At 37.9% G+C, this 12899-nt stretch overlaps 1 protein-coding gene across 1 annotated transcript in view; it reads left to right on the plus strand.

Annotated features, from left to right (window-relative positions):
* The first annotated feature begins 273 nt into the window (after positions 1 to 273).
* Positions 274 to 12899, plus strand: part of LOC131436528 (exostosin-1) — a 300468-nt gene continuing 287842 nt past the window's right edge. The window contains exon 1 of the mRNA XM_058605277.1: positions 274 to 2252. Within this exon, the coding sequence (XP_058461260.1) occupies positions 1408 to 2252 (845 nt within the window). The 5' untranslated portion in view covers positions 274 to 1407. The remainder of the gene's footprint in view (positions 2253 to 12899) is intronic.

Raw genomic sequence — 12899 nt, forward strand, 5'->3', positions numbered from 1 at the left:
GTTGTTGATAGGAAAAAACTACAAAATTTCGTCGATTAATATAATATAAGATATGAAATTTAATCTGCCACTCTATAGCGATAATCTTTTGGAATAATACCTTTTAACATAATTGTATTGTAGAAATTTCATTTTATTAGCGAATACAGATATTTTATACGAATCAATACTGATTTTCTATGAAAATATCTGGCATCTCTGTGTGGGAGAGTTCGCTACCTTGAAAATATCAGACGAAGGAGATGCGTGAGCAAGTACCTGCCGGGACTGTGCTGTGAAGATGGGTCGTGTAGAACGTATATTTTGACTTTTGACGCTGGATGTATCTGTGTTCTTACAGGGATTGGCTGTACTGTGAAGAGTAAAAATTAGTCTCGATCGGTACGTCTTTACTGTCGCATCCGCGCGAATAGGCAACAGCATATCTTGCATCGGTGAAAGGGTGAAAAGTGATGTTTAAGTGAAGAATGTATCTGGATAGTGATTTTCGTGTTGACTGGCACGGCGATACTGAAATTTGTTAATAAACCAGTGGAAATGTAAATGCACCTGCATGGTTTGCACACGAAATGTTGCGAGAGCAGTTCGAGTTGAATGTGACGTGTTATACTTCATTCGGAGGTTGACATATTCATAAGAGATTGTGCTTTGTGATTCGTATACAGTAAAAATGTCATTCTTAAAACGAGTGCGTATCATCATCAGCAAGAAAAAGCAAAACAAAATGTTTTGGATTAATTTGGTCGTCATACCAAAGTTGCCAGATGTCAGTCCATGAATCTGCGGAATGTAAATAATACGAATGTCAAAATGAAATTCTAGTTCGTTTTGTTGTGACTCGTCGAGTGGAAATAGGTGTGTTTTGTATGTACATCGTTTGTGTGTTTTTGTTATACGCAACATGAATACGGTGGAAATCCCCTTCAATGTTTTTACAACAAATTTAATTATCGAATCGTTTCCTGCTGCTAGGTTGAGCACTTCATTGAGTAAACAAATGAGATTTACCTCCGAGAGAAGCAGTGAAAGCAGGAAGTAATCAAAAATCAATACTGATATATTCTAAACAAAAATATCGGGAGTAAAAATTTGAAAAGCAAGTTCAACGTAAAGTGTGTAATAATCCAAATTGGAGAGAAAGTATAGTTCTATGTGTTAAAAAAATTGATTGCAGCTATTTTGTACTGAAAATGATGCAATTGTGGAGTACCATATTATTCTAGAAACATAGTTGTACGATGTTTTATGTATTCGAACGCATAATTCTCAAAGCGTGTGGCCTGCTCCGGTTAACTAGTGCACCAAAATGAATAACTGAATTTCCGATTATTAAAAATAAGGTGTTATCAGCCTTATTCGCCAATATTTAAACAATCGCGAAGAAAGCCGTTCTTAAGATTATTCAAAATGCAGGCCAAAAAGCGATACATTTTGGTGATAATATGCTGTGCATTTCTAGCCTACTGTTACTTTGGAGGATACCGGCTCAAATGGCTACAGAAACTGTTCGCGATGAGTGTACGGAAGAATCCCTCAAAACTGCCGCCTTATCATCAAATGCACTATCAGTTCTCGGAAGCCCTGGAACACCCGGTTGACGCTTCATACTTGACGAATCATCAACTACGTTCCGCTTTGGATGACGACCTATACGCCTATCCTATCATCGAGTCTAAATACATAGGCGATTCTCTTCCGTCACAGCATCGTTCCTGCCGGATGGAAACGTGCTTTGATTTTTCCAAATGTTCCGATCAAAACATTTTAGTTTACGTTTATCCTCCGGAACCCCTTAACTCTCTAGGAGCTCCTCCTCCCGTTAGTGCAAATTACCAAAAAATCATATCCGCTATTCAAGAGAGTAGGTACTTTACGTCCGAACCGGAAAAGGCATGCCTGTTCGTGTTGGGCATTGATACGTTAGATCGGGATTCGCTGAGTGAGGACTACGTGCGAAATGTGCCATCTAGATTGCAGCGACTGCCACACTGGAACAACGGGCGAAACCATATCATCTTTAATCTGTATTCCGGTACTTGGCCGGATTATGTTGAAATCGGACTCGGTTTCGATCCCGGACAGGCCATTCTGGCCAAAGCCAGTATGAGCGTTCAGTCTTTGAGACCAAACTTCGACGTGAGCATACCGTTGTTCCACAAGCAGTTCCCTTTGCGCGGCGGAAACACCGGATTCGTAGCTACCAATAATTTCCCCGCGAACAAGAAATACCTACTGGCATTTAAGGGCAAAAGGTAAGTAAAGGAAACATCTTGGTTTGTGTACTACCCAGCCAACCAAAAGTTCGGATAAAAGGGAAAAAATTGGCTTAAGCATCTTTCAAAGTTCATGAATAACATTCCAAGTAGCCAATTTTTTAAATAATAATCCACACTTGAAAACATCACGAGGAACTTGTTATGTACTTTTATGTTGCCAGAAAAAAAACAATATACGTGCTGTCTTGCTTGTGTACTATTAATCAGCAGAAAAGTGTTTTCTTTAGTAATTTGTGGAACTTTTGGATGCTTGGGTAGAAACGATTGATTCGATTTAAAACATCAATGAAAGAAAAAACATTCACTTAAAGTTTTGGATACTCGTCTCTCCGTGTTTGGACACAAACACAAAACGTAAAAGAATATATTTGGAATTTGCGAATTCAGATTTCATCCAAGGGTTTCCAGTCCACTGTCCATTATTAAGAACCGGGTAGAACTCACTTTCAAGGATCACATTGAAGGAATCCAGGCAAAGTGTAATAAATATATTAAATGTTTATATCCTCTTATAAACAGAAATTCTAAGCTCTGTCTAAAAAACAAACTGTTAATTTATAAACAAATTTTCAGACCAGCCATGCTTTATGCGGTACCAATTTGGTCAAGTTGTTGTTCCACCAGGAAGAAAACGCTTCAAAGGATTCAGAATAAAATTCTGAAAATGATTTTGAAGCGTCCTCCCTGGTTTAGCACAAATGAGTTACACAGACTCACAAATATAGAACCATTAGATGTAATGTCACATAATATTATAAGCAAATTCCGACAAAAATCGATGCAATCTTCAATTGAATCGATTCGCTCTCTGTATTAGTTAGTAAGTTAGTATATAAGTTCCTTTTCCCCATTACACAATACAAGTAGGTTTAGAATTTTCCCTACACAAAAATCTCAGAATTGCGGAAGCAAATAATGTCTTCATGGTAATAACCAAATCATATATATATATATAACAGGGCTGAAAAGTCACCACTTGTGGCCCACTTGTGACACCCAATTTAAATCTTAATAATTTAATTTTAACTCATATTCCAATGAATAGTTATATAAAAAAAAAAAAAAAAAAAAAGAACCGGGTAGGGTCTAACACTTTAGAAAAATCATTTATTTTTACTTTGAATTTTCTTACAGTAAAACATTTCAAGAATCAAGAATTTAAGAATTTTAATATTTCAAGATAATTGAAATTGAGCACCATAAATCAAATAAACATTATTACCCACGAAGACACCAACCGCGCTTGTAGTGAGAAACGGTAGTACTTTTTTTTCATTAGCTACTGTGCTTGTGTTAAATGCGCAGGCAACTTTGTACATGCATTTTAGGAGCATTTACGCACACAAGACGGCGCTTTTGGTGTCACGGGTTGCTCAACTACATTATTATTACACTGGGGAATCTAGGTTTTTTTTTATTAATGGTTTCACAGTATGGAATGTTAATATGTTAATGGCTTACTGTGATATATATATATATATATATATATATATATATATATATATATATATATATATATATATATATATATATATATATATATATATATATATATATATATATATATATATATATATATATATATATATATATATATATATATATATAATGTATACTTTTACTGCAGTATAATACTTTACACTATTACCAACATTGTGAAAAAAAGTTTGCAACGTGTAAAAAAACGAACTCGATCATTATATAGAACGTTGAATGTGCGACAGTAACAAGTTTAGGTGGCGTTAGTCGTTTAATATGAACTGATAATGCACTGATGAGTCGGAGACGAAACACTCAGCACAAACCGGCGGTACCAAAACCCATAAAGTACTACATTTGTCACATTTTTTGTTATACATTGTGACTGTAAACTCCAAACTACAATTCGGTAAAGCATATCGAAACCAACAGCATTTACGATCAGGACTATTCTCGACTGTGCAGGTTACATGTAATGAAACTAACCAACGTCACAACTCAGTAGCGGTTAGTGTCGACATTTTATAAGAAGCAAAGCCATGGTATTACATTTCGTCTGTGGTATTTTGATTCATAGCGAACAGAACCATTGCATGGCTGGTGCTACGATCCAACTCGATATTCTGTGGTATTCTTATGGAGGTTTCATACATTGTAGCCTATCAGAGAGGTAGGACAGAAGCATTGTCTGGAGCGCATCCCAACAGTGGCAATTGTCTCGGAGATGTGGTGGAAGAACAAGAAGCGATGGCCAAGGGATCGGTTCGGTTTCAGGACGATGAAAAGGTGGGAACGATACTCTTCAGTTGAGTTTCGGTAAAGTGAGCTGAAATAGGCCCGTAGATGCAATTCGTGATTGACAGAAAGAGTGAAAATGCTCTAAAAAATTTCAAAAATATTAAGAGGAGTTAATCATTTCAAATTCACTCAAAATTTTTATATGTTAAAGTGACCAAGTCTAAACCCTCCAACCCCTGAGAGGTATATGTACAAGCGGAAGTAAATTCTGCGCCCCATAAAGGATGCCAAACAATCTGCTAAATCTATTTAAGGTCAATACCGAAAGGATTCATTCACTCCAGGAAGAACAATGAACCTCTCTGACTATAGCTCCTTATCACAATGGGTGAGAAACGATAGAATATCCTTTAATTTTAGCTCCGCATACACAGACTCAACCATGTATGGAGAACCAAAAACCCGGATACGTAGTTGCGTCAATGCGGGACAGTTACACATCAGATGATATGAAGTACCGTAATCGCATTCACACAAATCACACGAAGCAGCAAGTTGAATAGTAGCCATGTGATAATTGAGTTTACAATGTCAGAGCTCTGACCAGAATACTGCAATGATGCTTGGAAAATACAGTAGACACTTTGAAATTGTCAGATTCAAATCTGGTAAAAATTGCAAGTTTGCAAGCTGCGCCAGTTGCTGGCATGTTTGGATGCAGCCCAAGAACGAATCTTGTGCTTCATCCAACTAGTTCAAAGTTATTAAGCTGGTTCAGTACCAACGAAATCATTCGTTGCACCAGCTCTAGCCAACTCATCAGTTCATTCATTTCCAGTAATACCAGAATGGCTTCAATTTGAATTTGACATGCGATCACTAGATTCGACCGTGGATTATTCGAACTGAGTGCTTTTAAAGTTGACTAACTTTCTGAACAAAAGTAAACTCGTTTACCACAGATTTTCTGCTGAAGTACCGATTGTATTCCTCACAAAACCGCGTAGATTTCTGCTTGGAACACAGTACAGTATCTACCAAGTGAATGAGACTGCTCTAGCCTCATCTCACGACAGTAGACACCAGCACCAGCTCGACCATTCAACAGAAAACCAATCCATATAATAAACTGTGTATTCATCAAGTTGTCGTTCCAAATAACCAGACAACCGTTCCTCACGAAGAGGATAGCTCCCATTGAATGTTTTGAAAGGAAAACTAGGAGGCCACTAGGAGCGAGTAAATATTCATCCCACGTAACCATTAACCATTAACAAGCGAGTGTGGCTAGTAGCATAGTCTACAGGGTTACTGTTCCAAAGCCCTGTAGCCTTAAGACTGTATACTCAAGATAATGCTTCTTGTTTTATAAACACATGTAGTGGTTTAATGCACAGTATCGCCTTTAGAGCAGCAGTAGGAGTTGTCGTGAATGCTCCTGTCATCGCCATTAGGACCATCCTTTGAAGATTATTTAGCCTTGACTGAACTGTCGCAACTTCTCCTTTCTGCCACCGTACAAGACATCCATATGCTAAAATTGGTCTAACAATAGTTGTGTAGATCCAATGAATGTATCTGGGTTTGAGACTCCATGATTTTCCAAAAGCTTGTCTGCATTGGCCGAAAGCCATGCAAGCTCTTTCAATCCTGAAGTTAATGCGAGCAGACCAATTCAGTTTTGAATCAAGAATAACCCCGACGTATTTAACTTGATCTACCACAGTAATCTCTGAATCGAAGAACTGTAACGGACGAGCTCCTGTGATTATCCTACGATGAGTGAAAAGCACTACTGATGTTTTGCCCAGATTTACAGATAATCCAACCTGACAATACCATTACATAACAGATCGCAGGGCTTGCTGCATTAAATCTAAGAGAGTGTGAATGCTTATACCGGTCATCAATAAATGATAATCGTCGGCAAAACCGTAAGTCGGAAATCCAAGGTTATTAAGTTTCCTTAACAAACCATCAGCGACTAGGTTCCATAGAAGTGGGGATAGTACACCACCTTGAGGACACTCACAGACACTCAGCTTTCTAATCTCTGCTTGCCGAAGCGATGAACAAAGAAGTCGGTTGCTAAGTATTGCGAGTATCCAATTTGTGATACTTGAAGGTATGCCATGACCACGTTAGGCACCTTCAATATCTAGGAAAACTCCCAAGCAAGATTGCTTTTGTGAGAAAGCTTTTTCAATGCTGTAAACAACATCATGTAACAGGGTTGTAGTGGACTTTTCACACTGGTAAGCTTGTTGCATTCCATGTAGCGGAAATGAGCTTAGACTGATAGGCCTGAAACTCTTCGCTTCCTCATAAGTGTCGTGACCGCCTTTGGGAATAAATTTCACAATTATTTCCTGCCAAGCTCTTGGAATATATCCTGTCGCAAGACTAAAAGTATTTTCTTCAAAATATGTTTGAAATGTTCATACCCTTTCTGCAGTAATACTGGGAAAACTCCATCCTTTCCAGGAGACTTTTACTCACAACTGCCCATTTGACCGATTCAATCGTCACAACGCTTCGAGCAAGGGCCCAAGAATCGTAACTACCTGAAAAAGTCTCGGGAAGAGCTGTCGGTGATGGATCCATACATCCTGGAAAGTGAGTGTTGAAAAGATAGTGAAGTACATCACCTTCATCAGACAAGTGTTCACCATCTGAAGTTCTTAAGAAACTTACATTAAAGTCCTTAGACTTAGAAAGTAACTTATTTAATCTGCTAGTCTCGTTGAGACTAGAGACATTTGTACAGAGGCTTTTCCAACCACTTCGCTCAGACGATCGAAGAGCATTTTTGTAAACCCTTCGAACCGACACGAATGCCTCCGACACATCTCTGTGTCGATGGTTTCAAGCTCTTCTGCATAGCTTCCTTAGTCTAGCAAGTTCAGCATTCCACCAAGTAGCTCGCACAATCCGAAGTGGACAAGCCTCTTCTTATGCTGCAACTATGAGTTGTTTCGTCGACAACATTTTCCAAATCCATTGGGGTTCAATTGTTGGTTGGTACCCGTAAAATCTAGTCGCCAAGCCCTCTTCATAGAGGTCCCAGTTTGTAGATTTGGGATTACGATATGTGACAATATCATTTGAATAATCGCAAATGTACTTATGATCAGATAACTAAGGTTCGAGCTCATCAGAGACGAGCCAATATACCAACTCATACGCAATTCTATCAGAACAGAGAGTTACGTCCAAAACCTTCTGTTGCTTTTGGAGACGAATCGACCGTGCCGAGATTTTTAATCGTTTATTGTACTTCAATGATGATTGATTAAAAACTTCCTAAAACAGCAGGAGATCAATTCAATTCAGTACATACCTTATGATAAAAAAAACCGGAATTTTCATTTTAAAATTTCCGCGCTTGTCCAATCAATAAACTTTTATTCTCTCAACGTTGGCAACACTTTTATACACATTCTGTCAAATTTTGACGCATATCGTACGATTAGTTTTTGTTGGCGTCTATACAAAGAAGTTGAAAAATTTTCGTGTGGCGATTTATATAATGAATGAAAATTTAGAACAACGTGCGTGCATCAAATTTTGTGTTGCAAATGGATTTAAGTGTTCCGAAACGTGAAAATGTTAGAAAAGGCCTTTGGTGAATCGTGTCTAGGAAAAACACAGGCATACGAGTGGTATAAACGCTTCAAAGGTGGTCGTACAAGCTTGGATCATGATGAGATCCCTGGCCGCCCAACAACATTCGTTACTGAAGAAAACATTGAATCGGCGAAGCAAATCGTGTTGCAAAATCGTTCTGTACCGATTAGAGAGATTGCTGTGTTGTTGGGCATCTCTTATGGATCAGCCGAACACATTTTAACTGATGTTTTGGGTTTGAAACGCGTCGCTTCTCGGCTGGTGCCAAAAAAAGCTGAATTTCATTCAAAAACAGCATCGTGTTGATGTGGCCAAAGAGATGATTTCCAATGCATAAAACTCAACCAATATCATCAACCAAGCACCGTACTCTCCAGATATGGCCCCGTATGACTTTTTCCTCTTCCCCAGACTCAAATTGCCATTGCGGGGAACGCGTTTTGAGACCATAGAGACCATAAAAGAGAATTCGTTTCGTGAACTAAAGGCCATACCTTCGGCGGCCTATAAAACTTGTATGGAAAATTGGATCAAGCGTTGGCATGCAGGAGGAGAGTACTTTGAAGGCGATAATAAAGAAATTTATTAAAAATTAAAATTTTTTTAATAAAATTCCGGTTCTTTTTTTATCAAAAGGTATGATAATACAAATTCACTTACATTTAGTTTTTTTTTCTTTTACTCTTCTCCGTTTTCGATTATATAATCTTTCAATTGCACCAATAGGAACGATCGTAACTATCATTCGGTTAACCTAACCTTGTGCACCTATGATCAAGACCTCCAGTTGTTAAACTGGCCGTTCTTGACGCGTTTATCTAGCATATTATTGCAAATAACAAATTAACCTAAAGTACAAATAATCAATGTTTAAACCTACCTGTAATTCCGCTACCAGTTCAACTATATTTTTAGCAAGGAATCAAAGCACACTTAGTTGCAACAAGTGAAAAGTGCGTATAGCGTGTGTGTTTCTGATACTCGTATGACAGTTATCAGCGCGAGAATGTTTTGATGGTTTCTTCTGCCGGCTCGTTCTTGTTGGTCGGGGCGACCAAGGGATCGCAACACTTTCTCTCTTTCAGATCCCGCAAAAATTGGACAATTTCCTACATTGACTATGTGCAGGCTACTGTTCACAAATTCCATCATATCAGAGCCTCTCGAATTTATATATGTGCTGCCCCAAATGATATGGTGAGCATTTATGTCACTGCCGATTATAAGCGGTAAATCACTTTTGCAGCGGTATGGTACAACCTTTTTGAAGTCATCTCTTGGCGAAGGTTACTTATACCACCGGTACAGGTGGACCGTAGCGTTATTCTTAGCCAGTTGGGAAACCACTAAGACTTCCAAGGTGGCCGAGCATCCGACCATCAGACCTAGTGGTGTGATGATGCCTTTCTCATATTACTCATATTCTTAAATTTAATTATGTGGTAAATTCTTCGAAATTGTTTTCCTTGCTTCTTGAAAGTAAACAAAAATATGGAATCGGAAACCAGGATAATCGTATTGTTTGCACTTCTACTGAGATTGATTATCTCTTCACCCTGTAATTCTGGAACCGGAAGTCGGAGGTTATTTGATTTGTACATATGAAAAAAAATCAGTGTATCTCACCTGTAAGTGGATGTACACACTTCGAACAAACATGTCCTACATCTGGAACGTAAAGAATTTATTACAAGGTTCCATTCATGTCCACACCACTCATATTAAATGATGCGTATTTTCTTGTATAATAAATTCACTTCTAGACCAGTCTCTAGTTGGACACATGAACATCAAGCAAAGAATCAATGGAATTTGATTGGTACTAAGTTATGTGAGCTCACTTAGCGTGATCTTGTGGATACGTCTAATTTTCGATTCCGCTTTAGATGGCCTATGCGCAAGGTACAATTTTGGCCCACTTACTCCAACATATCGACCGGTATGTTAATGTCACCAGTCCATAGTCCACACCAAACGGTGACTTTTTGGAATGCTTTGGTAGCTCTTTCAATGCTTCTGGCTGGTTTTCATTCTAGATGCAGTAATTTTGCATGTTGACGTATCCATTCAACCAGAAATGAGCTTCGTCGCAAAACACATTTTTTTGATAAAAACCTTTTTCAATACACCTAGGGGTTTAATGATGCCTTTCTCATATTACTTATATTTTCAAAAACATCACTAGAAGATACTGTCAGGCATTTTTGTTCAAACTTGAATAAAATAAAAAACTTCCATAAACTTTTCAATTTGTAAACAGTTATGTCAAGTTGATATAGATTAAAATGGTGCAACTCTGCACGATAAATACAATTGAACAAATCACGCTGTGTGCTAGGTGGTTTTCTCTTCTTCCGTACTAGCACGTACCGATGCGTACCGGTTTTGCAGCAAAATTGATTTAACCGTTGCTGAGACATCGAAATGAGTTTCGTTTTTGAAGTTTTCTTCACTATTACCGGTGCCAGTCAGGTTTAAATTTCTTACGGATCCAACTTCCGATTCAAATTTTATAATGCTTTTGAATGCTTAAAATTTCACATCATCATTCAAAGTGATGCGAACTTTTCGGGACAGTACTAATAACTATTTCAGTGTGTGAACCTCGTTAGTTTATGGTCAATCGAAACTACTTTGACTGTATCGATCCCCAATTTCCGCAGTTCTTGCAGTATTGGAAATAGTGGTCGAAAGATGATTTCTCAAAGATAACTTTTTATAAAATTTTTTTAAGGACGACGGAATGATAAGGTTGTAATACAGGGCGATGGAATGATGAGGTTGTCGAAATAGTTGAACAATACTCGCCTGTGATGGGAACCAAATGGTTCCCACCGTCCATGAAAGAGCGCGTTGAGGTCTAGGTCGACTTTGAGATGAGGCATCCGTCCGTTTTCGAAATTTTGAGATAGAGTATTTTAGAAATTCGCGAAACATAATCCCTTCAGGCCAAGTCGATGGGTCTAAAGCAACTGCTTTTGAAGTTGGATCTAGGCCGACTTTAAACGATATGTAGCTCATATTGCTAATATTAGTCCTTTTGCCACCAACTTTACAACATCAGGATCCTGGGTCATCGCAAGATTAGAACGAACCATCGCAGAGATTTCTTCGTTGGATACATCGGGAAGAATTCTCGAAAGGTACAACCAAAATTTGTTTGACGGTTTGACACTGGGAACAGATACTACGTTTATCCCCAAGTGCTTCATGTCGGTCAGACACTCTTCAAGTTTGTTACCTGATTCGGGACCGCGGGGTCGCTTAGCATCGCGGCGGGGTATAAGTCGAGGCCATCGATTGTTAACAGGTGTGGAAGAGACGTAACCGATAAAACGCGTTATTTCTTACCGCTCAATTTTCTCTGTGGCTACTTAACCGTTTTTAACAAGTCTAGGCTCGAATTATTTAATCATGAGACTGTGATATCTGTGAAAGCTATTATTTAATCATGAGACTGTGATATCTGGCTCCGGAGATATAATAGTATAACTAACGTAACCGACAAAACGCTTATTCAATCATGAATTAAGTTTGAAAATCGAAAGGCTGTAACTCATGTTTCCGGAGATATAATAGTATGATTATGTAACCAACTAACATCACATTTTTCATCGGTTGGATTTTTTCGAAGATGACAAATTTCGATAAACTCAAGCTCATTACCTATTACTAGTATCACGTATATTGTAGTAATCATTGTAGTGAAAAAAAATCATATTTCCAACAAAATGTTGGTAACGTAATGTTAAAATAACATGAAGTTCATCCTAGTAATTATTTTTACCTTCAAGACTTCCGTAATAGAGAGCTACATTCACTTCACTTTCACCGTGTAGAGATACCGGTAATCATCTCACATACTTTTGCTATTATATTTCAATTGTCACCAATAATTTATTTTCAAATAAGTCTGTTATCCAGATAACTAAACAAGAAAACAAATCCTGATTGTATATAATTATTCCTATAAACAGCTACGAACTCTTTTAATACATTGAAAAATGGTATTTCTCGGCCCCTTGGTTTTGAACCGACTTTGAAAAGGGAAGAATGAAACGTTGAACAAATTGCAATGAACAATCTGCTGAAATTGCAGTTGTATGCGCAACGTATTCGTATTGTCTAAATGTCATTCCATATGACACTGTAGAGTTTAAAGAGAGTTTGTTGGACATGCCAAGTGAAGATTTAAAATTGACACATTATTTTACTTGTCAGATCTGATGTTAATTCTCCGAAAAGCAATACAACAGTGAATAATTCAAAAACGTTTCTAAGGGGTTATGGTCATCGTGCCGTCAAAATGTTGCTTCATACTTTCATAGCTGACATTCGCTCCTAATTTGTCTTGGTTTGGTGATGCAAAGTCTTGGCTATGGACAAGGTGGCGAGTGACCGGGAAAACCGGGAAAAAGTCGGGAATTTGATTTCAGCGGGAAAAACCGGGAAAAAGTATTACCGGGAAAAAGAATTTTAGTGATAAACCGGGAAAAATATTACTAGCTCACCTTTAAGTAACAGTTGTTAGCATAACGATTTTTTTCCAACAATTGAAAAGTAGGAGACAATACCCAAATTTGCGTTTGAGAGAAATGTTCAGTACAAGTGTTGAAACAACTTATTGTCCATTGGAAATTGAAAACACCCCATGCCTCGTTCAACGATTTTTAGAGGCTTGCAGGTAGTTTTAAATCAAACAGGAAGCATCAGAGTTTGTTTAGTTGTTATCTATAACAGCATAATGAAAGCTCATTTTGAAAAAAAGAATAATTTCGA

This window comes from Malaya genurostris, chromosome 3, assembly GCF_030247185.1.
Source record: "Malaya genurostris strain Urasoe2022 chromosome 3, Malgen_1.1, whole genome shotgun sequence".
Taxonomy (NCBI): domain Eukaryota; kingdom Metazoa; phylum Arthropoda; class Insecta; order Diptera; family Culicidae; genus Malaya; species Malaya genurostris.